Raw genomic sequence first — 20,686 nt, 5'->3', positions numbered from 1 at the left:
TACTGATGCATGAGCATGGCACTCAAAGGGGCGCCACAGCCAGCCCTACGGATACCACTAAGACAAAAGTCTCTGACAACTGTGCATGTGGTGCGCGCACACCTAGAATGGAATCGACCTGAGCAAGCACTCAAAAAAGAACCATGTTTCCTAGGGCCGCAGTCCACTGCCCTGAGAACAAAACCACATTGCTTCATGAGTTTGAGCTTCAACCAATTAACATGTGATTTATAAAAGAAAAGAAATGCCACTAAATTTATAAGACAAGTGTTCAGATTTATTTGGAAATTCACAGTTTCTAATGGCACTACAGCTCTGTAGTTACATATTCTTGTTCCACAATGTTGTATGCTGCACTCAGATAGTATAAACATTTTTTCTTCATTCTTGTTTGGAGCTCTTTCCGATTACATGTTCTATAAATCAGATCCATGTGCTCTGAATGGCTAATTGTGCAGACCAACTGTAAAAGTACATCACTTTAAAGTATTTATAAACTAACATGAAAGCAGCAAAAACAAAGGCTTTAAATAAGTCACATTACATACAATACCCAGAAAAGGCATTCGATCTGTTTAAAAAAGGGTACCACTAAAAGTGCTTAATAAGTTAACTTAGTTTTACAACATGAACCTATAACTCCTTTCAAAAAGGAATAACCTTTTGTCCCATTCACTCACCTACACATTCACAACATTTTATTTTATCCAAATATACAATCATGGTCAAAATAAAAAAAAACTCAGATATGAAAGTACCAAAACATACACACATACATACACACACTGCACGTGTTAGCCAATACAAAAGCAAACTTTATGGAAATATCTACTTTTAAATAGACTTGAGCTGTTCAACTTCATCAAGGCTTGGCAAACTCACTTTCATTTGTCACGTGCACTTGTCCCCAGCACTGGTTAGGACAGTTATATCTTCAGCTGTACCTAGTCACCCTTACATTTCTCCTTGTAGATAGTCCCCAATTTCCAAATTCTTAGAACAGAAAACAGAGTGACCAAAATAAAGCATCAATCCTTTTCGGTTAAATATTGTAACAGAGAATTCCGAAAGTCGGTCTGGGGCACAAAGGCATGTTTGTCAGTATGAGATCCTTCACATACAGTGAGTGTTACTTTATACCTGTCATTAATTTAACGCAATAAAATACACATCTGAAATTGATTAAAATGCAATAAATGGCATTACAATTCCTTCTAACAAGATATTTTCCCCAAGTGAGTTTTCAAAACTGAGATCTAATCAGCAAGTCTACCATGTTAGTATTTCGACAGTATCCGGCCCACATTACTGAGTCCAGCTGAACGCCAACACGTCCCTTTACAGCACTGTAGTGTTGCATCCTCAAAAAAGCGAGAGAAGTTACAAAAGAAATCAAATGACAGTTTTATCTTTCTCCCTCTTCCAGTGGCATTATAAATAGACAAAAGGCACATAAATACGGGAAGGTGCAAGAAATAGGAACAAAGCTAAAGGAAGAGGATTAAGCTTTTATCCCTATTCCACCCAACAAACAGGGCTTCAACTATCTTTGCCCCAGTAATTGTGAAAAAAGCTTTATAAAACGATCCCTCCCACCCCCAAGCTGTCCACATAGGAAGTCCTCAGCCTTGTAAAGCTGAAACTCATAACCAAGATTGACACAATCCCATCTATTTAAAAAAGGCAGAAACCATAATTTCTGAATACTTTCCAGTTAGTTCATCTCTTCTCCCACCACTCTCCCACAAGATGCAGACTGTTCTCAGATGAACAAAAAAAATCTCCTGTATGAGAAGTTCAACTAGTTTTAGATTTGTCCAGAAACTGCTGTGACACCAAGTGTTCCTACTGTTATATCCTTGTTTCCTTTGATTATGTCATGCAGGCTAGGCATTGACCCTGGCTTAGTCTGTATTAGAGTTTTTATTAACTTCCCTTGGTCTGGAACCTTAGACCTCCTTCGTTTTAAAGCCCTCTTCTCAGTTTTTGTCTTTTGGGTCTGTCCATTGCACAGGGTTGTGCATGCTGAAATGCCACAAAAATAGGATTCCTCAGATTGTGATGAGGTTTCTGAGCTTCCTTCAGATGGAGGACCCTTATACGAGGAGTGATATACCTCTCCAATGTTAGAGAAATCTCTCTGGTTCGTAAAGGGTTTCCTTCCTTTTATTTCCCCATTGGCTAATGGATGCAGAGGCTCTGATGCTGGTTTGATAGTCTCAATCTTGTCACTTTTATATTTGCAACGTTTCTTCTAAAGTAGAAAAAGGGGAAACAGTTAAATAGTGCAACGCAAACAGGAAATAATATCAAACGTGAATACTGGTAGGTCATACATAGGCTTGGCAGAACTCTTGTAATTGATAGCTAATACTGATGTTTATCTTTAAGCATTTTTTAATTATTATTTAAATTTTCACAGTTGCGGTAAATTATGGGGAGGGGTCAGAATTATTTAATGACTGTAGATGCTGAAATTCAAAAAGGTAAAGCTTTAACTGTTAGAACAAACCATCAACATCACATGGCAAAAAAAAAAAAGGGTAAATACGTTTAAATCAAACTCAAGTTCTCCGTCAGCATTTTTCTTACTATGCCTATCTGTACATTTTTATTATCACTGATGTAAATGTTTATCAGCAGCTTGTGTGTGTATAGTGAAGTCAGTATTTACTGACATTTACCAATAAAAACCTTATTCTTTCAAGCCTGATTGTAGGTAAGTGACCGACAAAAGCACCATCTACTGGTAGTGTTTTCAAAACACGTTTTTCTTGCAAAAACTGGAAGGAAGCTACTATACCTTTTTTTCTGGTGAAAACTTCAGAGGTTCTACAATGTAGAAGTCATCTGGATCCACTATAAGACAAGAAAGGCTACATATGAAAGGACAATAAAATTTAACTGAAACCACAGACACTAATATCTAAAACCATGAAACTATATAAGAGATTTCATTCCTCATCCCAAGGACTATTACTCTACTTTCCATGCATACATCTTAATACTATGGATTAGATATTAACAAGATCCATGTGCATGGAAAGTAAACTCATCAAAATGTTCAGTATGAAGTTTTATCTCCAGAGTAGCTAATTTCTGCTCAATTTATGTACTTTTGCAACTGCAGATCTCATTTGAGGGATTAGACCATAGACAAGATTTGCAGAATATATTTTCAGAGGGAAGAGAGGGGAGTGTTCAAGGACCCTGTATTTGGGGCAGATTTAAGCATTTCCTTATTAAATAAAGGTTTTTTTTCTGGCTTCCTTGCACAATTCTCCTTAGAAGTTCACTGATCATCTTCCAAACAAGCTCAGTATTAAACAAACTTGCTTGTGCTGAAAGACCATATAACTAAAGATTCATCTGCAGAAATATTTTGGAAAAGGTTACATCACAAATAAGAGTTAATGCTACATACCAGAAAGCCAGTCTATAGCAAGATATAATTGGAGGCATCGCAATGTGTACCTAGTGCTGTAAGAAAGAGACCGACACAAGAGCAGCATACCATGTCTTCAGTATTTTTATTACCATGCTTCCAAGCATAAAGGTGTAGAACACCAAACACATAAGATATTAGTAAAGAAAGTAATTTGGGTGTTAGGTGGTCTCCATAACTACACTTTTGAAATTCATTCATTTTTTTGTGCGTGGTTTCTTTTGGCTCCCACAGGTAGAAAAAAAACTGAAGTGATTTTGCTCACACCATAAGCACAAAGGGAAAAAAAGTATAACTTCTTGGTTAATTAGCAATTAGCAGCACTTCGTTTATTTTAGCAGGGCACTGATCTGACGAAATTGGATTCCATTTTCCTTTAACATGAAAGCTGGAAAAAAGATTTCATCTGTGAAAGAGGCAAAGTCACTAGTTAATTTGGATGCCTTAATATTTTGATCGCTCAGTTTGTGCCACTTTAAGACAGGTGTTCAGCACCACCAAGTTATGATCTTTTAAAATGGTCTCAATCTGGGCCCCCAAAACATTGAGGGAAATGTTTTCGGAACCTAAACACCTTCAGGGTTGTTACAAAATCAACGTATTATAGAAAGCTATATTTTATATTGGATTTATTTTTTTCAGATACACACAAACTGTAAACATGCCAGTGCACAGAGAGTTGTGGATACTGACAGGTGTAAATTAAAGTTAAGGTCAACATTGTCAGGCTCAGATTTTTCCTTCCAGAGTTCCTCTTAGAATAATATGGCTTAGTTATGAGCTAACTCCCCCTGCTTCCGGAGCACTAGCAAGTGAAGATGTATGATCTGGGGAAGTGATCCTCCAAAAATAGCAACATACCAGCAAATTCCATAGCTAGGTGCAGATGATGTCAGCCCCTTAAAGACAGTGACCCCAAATTTAGGAGATATGTAAATCTAACTACAGCAGAGTCCTTGGTATTTAATATTATATTATTGAACGTATCAAATGAAACATGTTTACAATATTTCTGCTTGCCATTGCAGGTGGGAGTAATGGAGGGGTTTGTAAATGTATACTGAGGGTATGACTACACTTGAAATTTCACAGTGCTGCTGCAGCAGCGCTTTGAAGCGTGAGTGTGGTCGGAGTGCCAGCGCTGGGAGAGAGCTCTCCCAGCACTGCATGTAAACCACATCCTCTAAGAGTGTAGCTTGCAGTGCTGGGAGCAGTGCTCCCAGCGCCGCGGCACTGATTACACTGAGGCTTTACAGCGCTGTATCTTGCAGCGCTCAGGGGGTGTGTTTTCACACCCATGAGCGCGAAAGTTGCAGCGCTGTAAAGTGCCAGTGTAGCCATACCCTTAGTATCAAGGACCTCCAAAAGAATGGAGATAACACTCTTATTTTTATGTATACATTGCTGTATAACAGACTGAAAGGCTAGCTAGCAAAGCCATGCATAAAGGGAGTTCAAGTTTACTAGAAACACCAAGAGATTAAAATCAACAGCAATATCTCAGAACATTACCTTTTTTGAATTTAGTATCCCCCAGTTTATATAAACTCAACCAGATGCCTGATTTAACACCACACGTTCTTCTCTGCAGAGTATGGAGTACTGTAAGTGCACATTTCTGATGAAGTATGGATTGAATGGGAGCTGCTGTGCACTAACTTATTTAGGGCCTTACATTTAGGCTCACATTTCAGAAAATCTTGAACTTTGAGAAAAAAAATTAAGCTTCCACCATAGCATTTAGGCACTAGGTATAACAACACTCAAATTCAAGTTAAGACTATAATTACACACAGGTTTTATATAGGAGGTTAGTTTACATACTCTGTGCCCTCATTTCATTTAAAAATATTTGGCAATATTCTTTGAACAACAATTTGTTTATTCAATGTTGACAATACTATTCTAAAATGAACCCAGTTTCTTAAGACTCCCAAATATAAAGGTGCTCTCCATTTAATTTAGAGTAAGAATTCAGCTCTGTAATGACTGATTTCTACCCCCACTTGATTTCATTTCAAGGCTTAGTGATTGCCCACTGGACTCTCCTGATTTACTCTTTTCTTTTCTGACACTCTGCTCCTGAAGCAGGAAGTAGTTTTCACATAGGTTCATATATACTAAAATGGGGGATTAAAAAAAAAAAAAGAGACTGAAAATATAGCTGCTGGCCGATATCTATGCTGATGTAAAAAACGAACAAATGAGAATTTTTTTTAACTAGTCTGGTATCAGAGTATCCCCTCGCTACCAAAAAATGGAAATCCAACTCAATGTTAATCTAGAACAGCAAAAACGTAAGTAGTATATTTTAGGGTTTACAGGAAAAAAAATGTTCCATGACTGCCTTAAAGAATAGGCTTGTCTACTTCTGAAAGTCCAAATTCAGCTGTGTAACTCATGCCAAAAAGGTTTCTCTCTTTTTTTTTTTTGGTAAAGCATGCAGCATTCCTTCTATTTCTTTTTAAAAGTTCCAAGATTAAGTTAAGTTAAAATTTTTTGGCTTGCTGAGGAGACTAATGTTAAAGTTAGCATATAGTGCAGTAGTATCAAATAGCACTCTGACCTCCGCTTTCTAGCTAAACAAGGTCAGGCCAATGGATTACTGTGCTAGAGGCTTCAAACGGTGCATGTGCTCAGTCAGTTTTGAACTAATGCCCCAAATGTACAAAGGTGGAGGAGACATTAAAACCAAAGTCCTGATTATTTATCTTTATAGATATCAAAGTATTTCTGTAAGAGTGTTAGACCTTGGGTCTAAACCAAATTCCAACTTTATTACATTTTGCCCATCTAAAGTTTCCCTGCAGTTTCAATGGCTTGTTATTCTTCTCTTCTTTCCTAAATAGTCTGTTTAGCATTACTGTTTGCTTTTAAAATATTAAAAATAAAGTGCTTTTACTCTTGAGGTGGCTGACCTTATGTAGTTGGCATTTTGTTTTAAAGTGTTCTAAGATTGCTTTTTCAAACAAAAGCTTGTGTTAATTCCGCTGTAGTAACCCTAAACGATTTTGATTTTCTGCACTCAACTTTCATAAATTTCTGTTTTAGAGACTATATAAAAAAAACCAGTATTACCCACTGAACTACTTCAATTCAGTATTTCCCAGTATACACAGTGATCGACTTCAGTAGTGTACAACAAGTAGAGTGCTTTTGGATTACCTTTTTTGAAACTGGTTTACAAACTACATGATCATACATCTACAATGCATTACTCATATGGTACAGACTTTACAACCACCACTAGGAGGAATTAGCTGTACATGAAACATACCTTCTTTGCTAGTTAGTTGAAAAGATTGGGACCTGACAAGTGGAAAAGAAGTTCTTCTTTTCAGATTCATATCATCATAGGAGGAAAAACATCTGTAATGACAACACACACAATCAAGTTCCGTTTCCCAGAGTACTCTTGGGAGACACTAACTTTCCCCATTACCACTCCTTATATTTTTGTAACCTGCACACCTCCTGGGTGTGGTGATCTGTCCCATCTCATGGCACCAAGACCACTGACAGAGGTCGATCAACGAGTCTGCTCTACAGCCTTAGTTAAGGGCCATGTGGCTTTTAGCTCATGCATTTAGCTCCAGACGTTCCAGGTTCGATCTCGTCCGCCTGCAACCAGACTGTAGGTGTTACACCTTCATACTGCAGCAAGCCTTTCCCATGGCAAGGTTTCTCAAAACTGCTCTGGACTTTGCCAGTGGTGTTCTTTCTGATGGCCAAAGAAAGCTGCTGGAGAGTAAGATGCAGTGCTCTCTCCACATCCAGAATCTGATCCCATTCCTACATCAGTGATGTTAGACCCTACTGCAAATAAAAGGTGCTACTTTGTATAAACTCCTTCACAGGAACTATTCTTCTATAGAAGTCTAGATGTTAAAAGGTATGCCTTTTGCTTATCAGAACCCAAACTTCTGAATGTACAGAAAACAGACTGGTATAATGAAAACGGAAAAACATCATTCAACTGGATGGAAATAGAGTAAGTGAGCAACTATATTTACACTTTATCTGGCATTTGATAAAGTTGTAAGAATTGATTAAAGTGTCAGATTTACCTTTTGGGGCTTGGGTAGTGATTACTTTTGGGGATTTTTGAGAGGTAATCTTCACTGAACTGAGATGCATTTCTGCAACGCTGCATACAAAGCATCAAACCCAGGATGACACAGAGAACCAAAGAAATCACAAGATAGCTTTGTCGGTCAGACACCTGAAAAATAATTGGATTTTTTATTTATAAAAACTGAAGACTAAATAAGAGGAGTTTAAATACAATGGAGCTAGCAGTTACTTCATGAACACGTTCAGCTTCATGTAAACTTTAATGAATAGATCAGTTTTAAAATCAACTCCAGGGATTTTTTTCCTGTTTCACTTCATAATATCCATTTCTCAAAGTTAAGTGTCTGCTATATAGCTAACAGGTCAAGTCCTGGCATTTAATATGCTGTAAGTGTATCTGCCAGTGAAGTTTGATAGTCATTAAAGCCAGTATACCCAGCATTTTCAAAGTACATTTTACAGCATTAAGATCAGATAAAAGTTCAGTTGCATTCAAGACACGTTCAAACACATTCACATTCATAAATGGCCTTAAAATATTTCCTCAATGTGCCTTTATTAGATGTTTAGCAACTGCCAGGATGTCAACAAGTAAACGCTGGGAACCAAAATGTTAAGGAAAATATAATCTAAACTATACATATAAAATGATGGGGTCTAAATTAGCTATTAACCACTCAAGAAAGAGCTTGGAGTCACTGTGGATAGTTCTCTCAAAACATTCACTCAGTGTGCAGCGGCAATCAAAAAAGCGAACAGAACATTGGGAATCATTGAAAAGGAATAGATACGACAGAAAATATTATATTGCCTCTATAGAAATCCATGGTATTCCCACATCTTGAATACTGTGTGCGGATGTGGTCACTCCATCTCAAAAAGAGATATATTGGAATTGGAAATGATTCAGAAAAAGTATGGAACAGCTTCCGTATTAGGAGAGATTAATGAACCTGAGACTTTTCAGCTCAGAAGAGACGACTAAGGGGGGGGATATGACCGGTGTGAAGGAAGTAAATAAAGAAACATATAAAACATGACTGGTGTGAAGGAAGTAAATAAAGAAGTGTTATTTACTCCTACTCATAACACAAGAACAAGGGGCCGTCAAATGAAATTAATAGGCAGAAGGCTTAAAACAAACAAACAAAAAGAAGTATTTTTTTCCCCTCACACAACCAGGACCGGCACTAGGGTTTCTGGTGCCCTAGGCGCCGGGCCACTTCAGCGCCCTGCGCGCGGGTCACGCAGCTCCAGCAGAGCCGCGGGACCGGCAGACCATCCGCAGATACGACTGCGGCAGCTCCACTGGAGCCGCCTGCCGCCCCCCCGGCAAAATGCCGCCCCCCCCTAATGCTGGCGCCCCAGGGGATAAATAGCGGTTTCCTGCCGCTGGGGTTGCTGGTGTCTCCTTGTCTCGGGGGTGGTGCCCTGGACCTCTGGGGGGGTGCGTCCAGGGAATGCTGCCGTGAGGTCGCTTATTTGTTTTTGGTGGCTGGGAGCGTGCGCGACTGACCCGGAGGTGGGGGGGCACCTGGGCTGCCCAGCTGCCGTCGGCGGCTCCTGACCCGGTGAGGTTGGGGTGCGGTGGGCCGGCGCATGCGTTGCTGCGCACAGCAGCGCACTGACCCCAGGGGCGCGCTGGGTTCTGCCGGCCTGCGGCTGCGACGGTAGGTGTTGCATGACCCCCAGAGTGGCGCTCCCTGACCGAGGTGCGCCCTGTTGCCTGCCTGACGAGGGGGGCCTGTTATAGCCCGCCAGCGGCGCCTGACCCGGGGGACACCTTGGGCTGTGCCGGCTGCAGGCAGCTGCTGCCGCCGGCAGCCCAACCCCTCCAGCAGCAGCCGCTGCAACCATTTAAAAAATTTGGGGGGGGGCGCCACTTTTTGGCACCCCCAAATCTTGGCGCCCTAGGCAACCACCTAGTTCGCCTAAATGGTTGTACCGGCCCTGCACACAACTCACAGTCAACCTGTGGAACTCTTTGCCAGAGGATGTTGTGAAGGTCAAGACTATAACAGGGTTCAAAAAAAGGATAGATAAATTCATGGAGGATAGGTCCAACAATGGCTATTAGCCAGGGTGGGCAGGGATGGTGTCCCTAGCCTCTGTTTGCCAGAAGCTGGGAATGGGTGACAGGGATCGATCAATTGATGACTATCTGTTCTGTTCATTCCATCTGGGGCAAGTGGCATTGGCCACTGTCGGAAGACACGATACGGGGCTAGACAGCTCTTTGGTCTGACCCAGTGTGGCCACTCCTATGTTCTTATGAATTTCATGACAACTTTGAAGAGATATTGGAGTACACTGCCTGGATTGCAATGACTTCCCATTAACAGAAATGTACACTATTTTCTATCCTAAACAAATCTTCTGTTACCAATTTGAAAAATAACTCATAGTAGGTTAGGTGATTTCTAAACAGATGGAGTTATAGTTTCTCCCATGAAGAGCATATAAAAATATGTATCTGAAACCTAAATTAAGATATGTAAGAACATTTTTAATATGAAACTATCTTCTCTGAAGGAAAAAAAAAAAAAACTGTTCTACTCCATGGAACCTGGTTAATCTTATTTTACAAAAAAACCGATCTCTTAAAAGGTCACTCATCAACTTTGAAGGGGCATGTACCTTACCATGCCTCATCTACGTGGGAGGATTTTTTTTTTAAATGTATACATATTATAAATAGTGCTTGATTCTGAAGATCACTGGCTGACAAACTTTTATTAAGCTTGCTATCATCATACCAAAAAATTGAAATCCAAGGGCATTACTTTACAATCAAAGTAACTTTCAAAGGGGAATTATTCCAGCTGGTTTTTTTGGGGTGGGGCGGGAGGGAGAGCTCTAGCTCTAATTACCCTTTCCATGTTTATTTTAAAAAATGTTTAGAGTTTTGTGCTAAACCATTCATATTATATTAAAAGCATAATGAGCTATTTCCCAACCAACTGAATGCACAGCTACCTAAGGCCAAATGTCATCAGCTAATCAGAAAAAAGCAGTATGCATTTTATTTTAAATTATATTTCTTTAGATTTAAAATATAAAAAGATACCTATCCAAGGCTCTAGACACTATGAGACAATAAAACCCCAGAAGCATTAAAGTAATCATTTTAACAGGAACACTGCCAGCCGGCCATTTACAGAATCTCCTTTCTATTCCTTTATTATTTTTGGAAACACTCCCAGCCCTTTCTAAACACCTTAACAGATGTCTTTGGCAGCATGTGCAGAAATTCACCAATCTCAAGCTTGAAGATTGAAGCAAGTTCCAGTATCTTGAAGCCTTCACAGAATGCCCTGCCTGCTGTTCCCACTCTTTAACGACAGGGATCCTGCTCAAGTGCCTCTGTTGACCACAGCTGTGGCAATATGGCCCTTGAAGACTGTTGATATTAAACAAATCTCTGTTCCATGGAATTTCACCTTTTTCCTTCGGTCCATTACAGAAACTTTATATGTGGCCCAGTAATTCTACTACACTATAACTTATGGGAATCCACAGAATAATTAATAATTCTGAATTCTTGGCAAAGATTGGAGAATAACTGTAAATGGTTATTTCCTCTTTCTTGTTCATTTGCCTTGAAGCTAAAATTAGTCTGATTTATCCTTAGCAGCACTATGATGAAAAGGTAAACACATTTTTCCAGTTGTCTCTATGCAGATTTGAGAAATACCACACGTACGTCTGAAAGTCCCTTTCACTCTTTTGATCCTGCAAATCAATGACTTGATACTCAGTAACTACAAATGAATAGATAGTGTTGGATTTAAGTTTAGTTATGACATTTTTATTAAATGGCTTTTAATTGCTTTTGTTTTCTCTCTTTGAATCTGTTGGTATTCATCGAAGCAAAGATTTGGGTGGAGTGGTGGACACGCTGGAGGGCAGGGATAGGATTCAGGGAGACTTAGACAAATTGGAGAAGTGGGCCACAAGAAACCTCATGAAGTTCAACAAGGACAAGTGCAAAGTCCTGCACTTAGGACAGAAAAACCCCATGCACTGCTACAGGCTGGGGACTGTTTGGCTAAGTAGCAGTGCTGAAGAAAAGGATCTTGGGGTTACGGTAGATGGAAAGTTGAACATGAGCCTACAGTGTGCTCTTGTAGCCAAAAAGGCTAATAGCATACTGGGCTGTATTAGTAGGAGTGTTGCCAGCAGATCGAGGGATGTGATTATTCCCCTCTATTCGGCACTGGTGAGGCCGCATCTGGAATATTGTGTCCAGTTTTGGGCGCCACACTACAAAAAGGACGTGGAACAATTGGAGAGAGTCCAGCGGAGGGCAACAAAAATGATTAGAGGACTAGAGCACATGACTTATGAAGAGAGACTGAAGGAACTGGGCTTATTTAGCCTGCAGAAGAGAAGACTAAGGGGGGATTTGATAGCAACCTTCAACTACTTGAAGGGGTGCTCCAAGGAGGAGGGAGCTAGGCTGTTCTCAGTGGTGACGGAGGACAGAACAAGGAGCAATGGTTTGAAGTTGCAGCTGCGGAAGTCGAGGCTGGATATTAGAAAAAACTTTCTGACTAGGAGAGTGGTGAAGTATTGGAATGGGTTACCTAGGGAGGTGGTAGAATCTCCATCTTTAGAGATATTTAAGGTCCGGCTAGACCGCACCCTGGCTGGGATTATTTAGGGAAAGTGGTCCTGCCTTTAGCAGGGGGCTGGACTAGATGACCTCATGAGGTCCCTTCCAACCTTTTGATTCTATGATTTAAATATTAGCAGCCTAGTCTCACTTTAGTTGGAGGCACCATGCATCAGAGTGTGAGCAGCTGCTTCTCCACCTCACTTCACCAAAAGCCCTCACCATTAAGGCATGAACTCCAGGTATTAGGTCAACCTAAAACCTAATCTTCCACCCATTACTACATTCCATACACCTCCAGCCCCTTTTCCCCATATTTCAGCAGCTATTTTATTAGCAGTCCTGCTGCAACCAAGAAACTCATACTGACTAAATACTTGGCTGGCAGCCAGAGGGGGCTGAAAGCAATTCTACCCGCATCTTCTTGCGGATTAAGTTTTATCCCAGCAACACTCAGCCACCAACAACCCAAGAAACATTTTATACAAAAGTGTCTCATGCCATATTGTTACATTCGAATTACCTCATGTTTTAGTTCAACCACAGTTCTTGACAGATTGGAAACTAGCTGTGTCATGTTGGTCAGCTGTGCTTGTAGCAATTGGATGGCTTCTGTTTGCCGCTGATCCTATGTTTAAAAAACGTTAGTTTATCCCCACATAGTTCAGTACGTGGGATTCTGCTAACATGCACCATACTATTTATCAAAGTATAATTCCATTTTATCCACAAAGGCAACAGACACTACATAGCCATAGGCTTATGAAAAATTCATTTACATGCTGACTAAATACAAAGAAAACACTTACAGTAGTTAGGAGATCTTATTGTATAATGCAGAAAGCTAATCTCTACACAGCACTTGAAACGGAGTAAAAGCAACATTTTACCTGCGTCAGATTTCTGCATGAAAAGCTTTATTGAAAATCTTTAGCAGTTCTAAGACTTCTAACTGCATCTAATAATCTTATGTAATACTATACCAATACATCCCACTATGATTTCTAACTATTCCCTTCTCTAAAGTGCATAACAAAAATGAAACCAATGTATCTTATTTATGATAAGTTCATTAAATGGGATTTAACATGTGTTCAGATAGCAATAGTTCAAAGACTTCCAGTGGAAGTCTGAATTCAATAATACTTGTGATATATTATTTAGAACTCTTAATTTTTCCCCTGAATTTCAACAGTTACCATAGCAACATAAATCATATTCCTCATAAGTCACTTGTCAAGAACTACATTTTGACAAGATTATGCTTAAAATGCTTAAGGACCTAGTGGAAATAGGAAGTTTAAAAAAACCTTGTGTTTAAAGTCTAATTGCTTCTATTAGATTGCATTGCCAATTGCTCTGCAAACTACGTTTGGGGTAGGAAGACTACTGAATCAATTTAAAGCATGCTCAAGCAGTTTCAATTTTCACCCTCTAAATATATTAAGGAAGGTACGCATATGTAAAAAAATACAAAAATGCAAGTCTGAGGCAAAGCCTTGTCTAAAGTGGCTGATATATAGGACTTCCCAGTATACTTTTTTTGTCCACCTTCCTTGTGTATTGTGCTTTCTGAAGGCATCAGTGTAGAAAACTTGGGGTCGGGAAGGAATTTTCCCCCAGGGCAGATTGGCAGAGGCCCTGGAGGTTTTTCACCTTCCTCTGCAGCGTGGGGCATGGGTCACTTGCTGGAGGATTCTCTGCCAGCTAGAGGTCTTCAAACCACAATTTGAAGACTTCAATAACTCAGACATAGGTTAGGGGTTTGTTATAGAAGTGGATGGGTAGGATTCTGTGGCCTGCTTTGTGCAGGAGGTCAGACTAGATGATCATAATGGTCCCTTCTGACCTTAAAATCTATGAGTCTATGAGAAAACAAAAAACTTTTGCTTAAACTTTCTAAAAAGAAATGTGACTTTTGGACTAAGACCCAGCCTGGAAGATTTCAGCTCAAACAAGTTTCAGAAGCTTTAAATTACTGAAAGCAGGAAGTTGGATTTGAAACTCTTATGCAACTATGACTATCTACAGGGGGTTCCGAGCCCCTCAAACACCTCTCACAGCATCTGTCAATTCATTCCTTTTCGAAGTGGGGTGACCTACATTTATAAGGATTGAAAATAAGAGTCCAAAAGAAGCAAGTGATCAGGTATGGATCTGTATAAAACACAAGGTAAAATTTTCAAAAATGCTTATGTGATTTAGAAGCAGAAGTGCTTAAATAATTTTTTAAAATGAGACTTGGAGGCCCTTCTGGAAAATCATATCCATCGCCTTCAGACTACTTATACCAGTCATTTATTTTTCTCAAAAAGTAAATTTAAGAAATTAAGATGGAAGGGAAAAGAGTCTGAGCTTCCCATTAATTTACAGAAAAAGAAATCACCTAAAATTTAATTACAGAATAACTACAAAATGAAAAATGGGAGGACATTGAATAGAAAAATATCAGATCTGCAGCTTTTACATAGTTGTTTTAGAGTAACAAAACATTACTATTTCTAAAGATTTGTGCTCAGTCCAGTCACTAAACAAAGTTTAAAAATACCGACATTGTCCTTGTAAGCTTTTACACATTCTTGAGAATCTCTTCGTTAAGATATACTGTCATCTACTTCTAAACAGAAGCAATTTGTACCTGCTCTTCTGCTATTCTTGAAGTGTTCTGAAGCTTTACTATAGTCTTATTGAAAGCCTTCTGCATTTCTTCCATTTGCTTTCGGTACCTATAAAATTAATTGGGTTCCATATTAAAGACTACAATTTCACAGACTGTCACCACAGCACCTTCCTCCATTCATCTAGTACTAACTTCCTCTCTGCTCTCGCCCACATTCTCACCAGTTTTAGGGTGAAAACCCCTCCCTCCTTTGAAGTTTCCCACCATCTGGAACAACTTTGCTGTTTTCCTGTCTTTATTTGTTTAATTCTCAGATAACGCTTTTTTAAAAACTTTTTTTAGGAGCCAAATTAAAGCCTACTTTAATATTAAAAGAGTTAGCAGTGGGCTGTATGCCAGAAATGTATGGAGTGGGAAGGTGCTTCTGCTACTTACTGTTGGTGCTGATTAATAGTGACTCACAGGAAGCAGCATTAAATAGCACTAAGCAGAAGATTGTGGTCAGTAAGCATGGTTATGGGAGCTACAATATATGGGGATATACCTATCTCGTAGAGCTGGAAGGGATGCTTAAAGCTTTTTGAGTCCAGCCCCCTGCCTTCACTAGCAGGACCAAGTACTGATTTTGCCCCAGATCCCCAAGTGGCCCCCTCAAGGACTAAAGTCACAACCCTGGGTTTAGCAGGCCAATGTTCAAACCACTGAGCTATCCCTCCCCTCTACAGAGCATTCACCCTTCATACCTTAGGGTGAATGCATTGCAAAAAGCCTTCAGTGTTGAGGCAGCAGAAAAAAGAAGCAATGCAAACATTTACAGCTATAGCCTTTACTAAGAAAGGATTCTGTAATTAGTTTATGACAAGAAGATTTACGAACCTTTACTGACATACATGCATCAAAACTAACTATTATTGAATAGTTACACTAAAGTCATTAAAATCTGCAGATTGTGTTCCCCTCCCTATCCATCTCTTTTTAAGACACAAACATAGGAGTTTAATATTACTGTATTAACCAAAAAGGAATTACATGCCACCATAGACTGTCACACTTAGTAAGGGAAATTATTAAGGCCTGGATGCTTCTGCAACTGACTGAAGGGGCAGCAGGATCAGATCCTACTCTGGAAGGCTTTCAGAAGGCTTAGTGCACATCCTCTAGGCAATACATATACTCCTTAAAAACGGAGCACTGTGTATTCTGCAGCAGAATAAAATTCAGTGGCAGCTTGAGATACATAGGGAAAAATTCAGATACAGAAATCTAAACTTTTGGCAGCTTCTACCAATGGTCAGTTATTGCTGAATTGTCTAAAAAAAAAAAAAAAAAAAAAAAGAAAAACACACCGAACTTTACATTGCTGATCATTTACTCAAATACATGTTAGCATGTTGCCTACAGATTTTTCTAATAATCAGCTGTGTCGTGTTAAGCACATTTTAGACATGATAAAGGTAGATTTTTATAATTTATTAGGAGTCTTACCTTTGACTAAGTTCTTCTAAATAGCGGCTGCTGAGAGACATGTTTACTTCCAGGGCTTTAATACGATTATTAAGTCTCATAAATACAGACTCCTTTTGATTAGATCCATGAACAAGATTTCCATTAGTATAACCTAGATCTGTGGAATTCTGCAATTCAGCATAGAAATCTGTAGCCATTCTCTGCTGTCCACCAGAAACAGGAATAGCTAGAAAAGCTTCTTCAGTTGTTTGCTCATCATATTTTATTTCGGTTGATGCAGAAGATTCTACCACAGGAGACAGTACTTTCTTCTGCATTTCTGAAGCACTCACTTTTGCTTCCCCAACATCATTGCCTACTGTAGCTATTGTATATTCAGGCTGTGGTACAGTCTCTGTAGGTTTTGAGAGGATCTGGACAGAATCTGTCTCTCTTGTGCTGATCTCCTTGAATTCACTGACGTTTGTTTCAGAGACCACAGAATGTTTCTCAGAAACAGAACTCTCAGCTTTCTTTTCTGCTTCAGTATGTATCTCAACAGTATCCTCTTGGGGAATTATCTGGGAAGTTAACTGTGCTGTCTCATGTTTTGTAGGCTCCAAGGAGACCTCCATTGTAGATAATGGCTTAATTTCAGAAGTAACTTCTAAGGGGAGAGATTGAGAAACAGTCTGAGGATGACTGGGTTCCAATTCAATAGAATCTATAGTCTGGTTAGTGATATCCTCATGGAGTACACTGCTTAAGTCACTTGCAATAGTAAATCCAGGTACTCTCCCTGTAATTTCAGGGTCTAGTTTCTCAGGCAGAGACTCATCTATTGAAACATTTGAAGATTCTGTTGGAACTGGTTGTGAATGCTGAATGGTAACAGAGTAATCCCCTTGCTTGCTCTCAGAAGTTTTGCTACGTTGTCGATGAACAGCTTCTGCAGCTGAACACCACTTATAGAGATATTCTGAAAAGCTAGAAATACAACAAACCGTCACCAGCTCACAACAATAGATTTCTGTCTCAGATTCAAACCATGTTGATGTTTCTTCCTCTTGTTCATCACTAGGCAGCAGGGTCACCGTTGACTGACTTGGCTCCTCTTCATACTCTTGAACTAGCTGAACAATGGGGCTCTCCTTTGTTAATTCCAGGACTAATTGTTCCTTATCTACTTGTGGTAGCTCTGTAGTTACAAGCCTACAAACAGAAGTTAAAATAAGCACAGGCTATAGATTTGTAGGATATGGTGGTAGTTGTAAAAAAAAGAATGCATGAAAGTGATGCTCAGGAAAAACTAATATCAGTTAATAAATGTCAGAAATTGTAATGGCTCCTGCTTATACTATTAAATAAATTACTGATTTATCTCTGCAATACATCTCAATCCTAACTTGGTTTACTATTCCTGACTATTCCAGACATAAGCTTCTCTTGAACAAAAATTGAGAACTATGCCAAATCACATAGTGGCTTTGTACCATGGACAAATGTCAATTTGGAGATCACTACATTTATTTTCATGTATCAAGATACATATTTTCTAGGTTTGTTCCTCAAACTGAAGACCCATAGAACAGCGTATCAATTGCACAGAACCTGCAGAACCTGGTCTTTCCTATTAGAGCCAGTTCTACATGGGACTGAGTAGAGGTACCCTGCAACAATAAGGCAGAGCAGAAATCAGATCCAGAGAAACTTGGCTATGGGCTGGGAAGAAAGAAGAGGAGAAGAAGAAATCCAGGCTTGGTTCCAAAGCAGACCTCAATTCCAAATTGTTGTAATTAATGGACAAAGAATAAGTTGCTTAGAGTCTGATCTGAAGTCTCAATATGCCAAGGAAGTATTAAATTCCTTAATATTCAAAAATTAAAAAAAAAACTCAACAACAGCTTTCCTAGCCTCCAAAATATACAAGTTTGTTTGCAACAAAAGCAAACATGACACACATGTATGGAGTGCAATTCACATGTGACAAGCTAAGATACGAACCCAGGGACCAGAAAAAAAGAAAGTGAATTAGTCTAATGTGTTGCCTACTCCCTCTGGCCTGAATTTTTAGAAATTTTATATTTTCTAAGAATATTGTCCATTATTTGTAAAACAATCTAATCACAGCCCTATGGTTTTGTTCAACTGTTTCAGTGGTCACAGAAGACAGTTTGAACCAGAACCTTTGACTTCCTGTTTTTTTTTGTTTTGTTTGTTTTTTAAAAGTACAGTACACTGGTTTCATTGAGTCAAGCAAGTAGTAATTTAGCTTTTCCTGGAAAAAATCACTTTATACATATACTTTCATGCAGTGAAGACTATTGCAATACACAGTAACTACATTCTGAAAACTGTCAACAAATATGAAAGACATGAACCTCAAGTATGTTAAAGTCAAGCCCAAGTATCTGTATAGGCAAGGTTTCAACCAATGCAAGTGCATCTACATTAGGGTTTTCTAGTATAAACGAGGGCCGAAGTCTAGCAGTCTGATGCAGAAGATTTCAAGTCATGGCCAAGCTCTATCTCATTAGAACTAAATTTAACACACAAAATCACTTACTCTTGTGAAGGAAGAAGGGTTGGTTCAGGCAGTTTTGGTGCATCTGTTGAAGTGGCAGTGACAGCAGCAACAGTGGTATTTTCAGACATACTGTTATTTCCTATTAAAGTATGTGGAACCACAATCAAATTAATATAAGCAGCTTCCTGAGAGCTCCATTAATACCACAGAAGTCAACAGGAAGGAAGCATAAAAATGGGTGAGGAAACAGAAAACATTAATACAGTATGCTCAAAAAACTGAATTCTCATTAACCAGGCATATTTATTTTCTCCATAAACATTTGTTTAGTAGCATTAACAAAGGAACCACACTAAAACAAGATACCGATTCTCTATGTTTACATTTAGATGAACTGGACACCTGTTGATGTGGTTTTGCATAATGAAAGATGTGCTTAACTATTTGTATGGAGAGGAAAGATAGTTTTTTTAGTCTCTATAACTAAGGTTGTGGAAAGCTACAGGCTAAAGACCACATCAGGCAGATTTTGACACAAAGAACAAAGGTATCTGGACCAGTATGCAGAACCCTATGCTATTTAATCCATCAATAATAGTCACAGAAATCACAGTAGCATCTTTCTTCTAGTCAGGAGGGTGAGTTTATGGTGGCAGCAGTATGGGGAAAGAAATCACAAAAAAGGAGAGATAACACAGTCTTCTGTAACTGTTGTTCAAAGTGTGTTGCGCAAGTCCATTCCATTCTTGGTATGTGTACACGCTGTACAGAATCATTTGAAAATTTTCCCTCAGCGGTACCCACATGGTGAACTGGTAATGAGAGTGCTTCATTATGAAATCAGATATTTTTTGTGATCTCAATAAATTGCCACATCTTAAGTCACGGGCTGCATAGCAGGATCCAGGGAGGGAACAACAGAAGCCAGGGTGGCCACGTAAAGCTGCAGCTTTTTGAGATATCTGAGTTGGCGTGCAGGTCTAAAATTAGACCTCCTTTGGCTTTCAGGATTAGAAATAAACAGGATTAGAACCCCTTCCCCCCCAAGACACTGCAGCGCCTCCTCTGTGGCTCCAACCCAAAGGAGACAACCTACTGGATGAGGAAACCCTTGAGAGAGTGGTCCCTAAAGAGAGAGGCGGAGGGAGGGGTACAAACAAATTGCACAGAACTTAAGACCCATTGGTCTGAAGTAGGCAGGGATCAAGCACTAAGAAGCTGTAAACTGGCATGGCATCCTTGAGCCATCCATCAAAATGCTTGTTTCGCAACCCCTGGGTGTCTAGATCAGGGGTGGGCAAACTACGGCATGCAGGCCAGATCCAGTCCCTCAGGGCTTTGTATCCGGCCCCCGCTGCTCTCAGAAGAAGCCCCAAGGCAGGAGGGCAGAGGGCTCTATGCATTGCGCTTGCCTCCAGGCTCTGCCCCCCCGCAGCTCCCATTGGCCAGGAACTGAGAACCATGGCCAATGGGAGCTTCAGGGGAGATACCTGGAGGCGTGGCAAGGGCAGCACACACTGACCCCTCTGCTCCCCTCCCACAGGGGCTACAGAGCTTCCTGGAGCAGAACAGGGCTGGGGACAGGGCTGCCACCCTGGAGCCACTTGCTGGGCCAGAGCCCAAACCTCTCCTGCACCCTGCCCCAAGTCCCCTGCCTGCACCTCACACCCCTCCTGCACCCCAACTCCCTGCCCTGAGGCCCCTCATACACCCTACACTCCTACCCCGTCCTGAGCTCCCTGCTGCACCCCGCACCCCTCCTGCACCACAACCCCCTGCCACGCCCCGCACCCCTCCTGCATCCCAACTCCCTGCCCTGAGCCCCTCCCACAGTCCGCACCCATCCCCCACCCCTGCCCTGAGCCTTATCCTGCACTTTGCACCCCAACCCCCTTCCCTGAACCCCCTCACACTCCGTGCCCCTCCTCTGCCCCAATCCCTCGCCCTGAGCCCCTTCCT

General features: G+C 40.2%; 1 protein-coding gene across 3 annotated transcripts in view; it reads right to left on the bottom strand.

Annotated features, from left to right (window-relative positions):
• Positions 1 to 255: 255 nt before the first annotated feature.
• SUCO (SUN domain containing ossification factor) overlaps positions 256 to 20,686 on the bottom strand; it is a 98,129-nt gene continuing 77,698 nt past the window's right edge. For all 3 annotated transcript variants that reach the window (XM_032775855.2, XM_032775873.2, XM_032775889.2), the window contains 8 exons: positions 18,767 to 18,866; positions 16,240 to 17,412; positions 14,773 to 14,860; positions 12,658 to 12,762; positions 7,513 to 7,667; positions 6,723 to 6,814; positions 2,804 to 2,859; positions 256 to 2,254 (listed from right to left, as the gene is read on the bottom strand). In XM_032775855.2, coding sequence (XP_032631746.1) covers positions 1,808 to 2,254; positions 2,804 to 2,859; positions 6,723 to 6,814; positions 7,513 to 7,667; positions 12,658 to 12,762; positions 14,773 to 14,860; positions 16,240 to 17,412; positions 18,767 to 18,866 — 2,216 coding nt within the window. In that variant the 3' untranslated portion in view covers positions 256 to 1,807. The remainder of the gene's footprint in view (positions 2,255 to 2,803; positions 2,860 to 6,722; positions 6,815 to 7,512; positions 7,668 to 12,657; positions 12,763 to 14,772; positions 14,861 to 16,239; positions 17,413 to 18,766; positions 18,867 to 20,686) is intronic.

The sequence above is a fragment of the Chelonoidis abingdonii genome, chromosome 7, assembly GCF_003597395.2.
Source record: "Chelonoidis abingdonii isolate Lonesome George chromosome 7, CheloAbing_2.0, whole genome shotgun sequence".
Lineage (NCBI taxonomy): Eukaryota > Metazoa > Chordata > Testudines > Testudinidae > Chelonoidis > Chelonoidis abingdonii.
The sequence above is the reverse complement of the archived record's forward strand: the minus strand, read 5'-3'. Positions and strand labels throughout refer to the sequence as shown.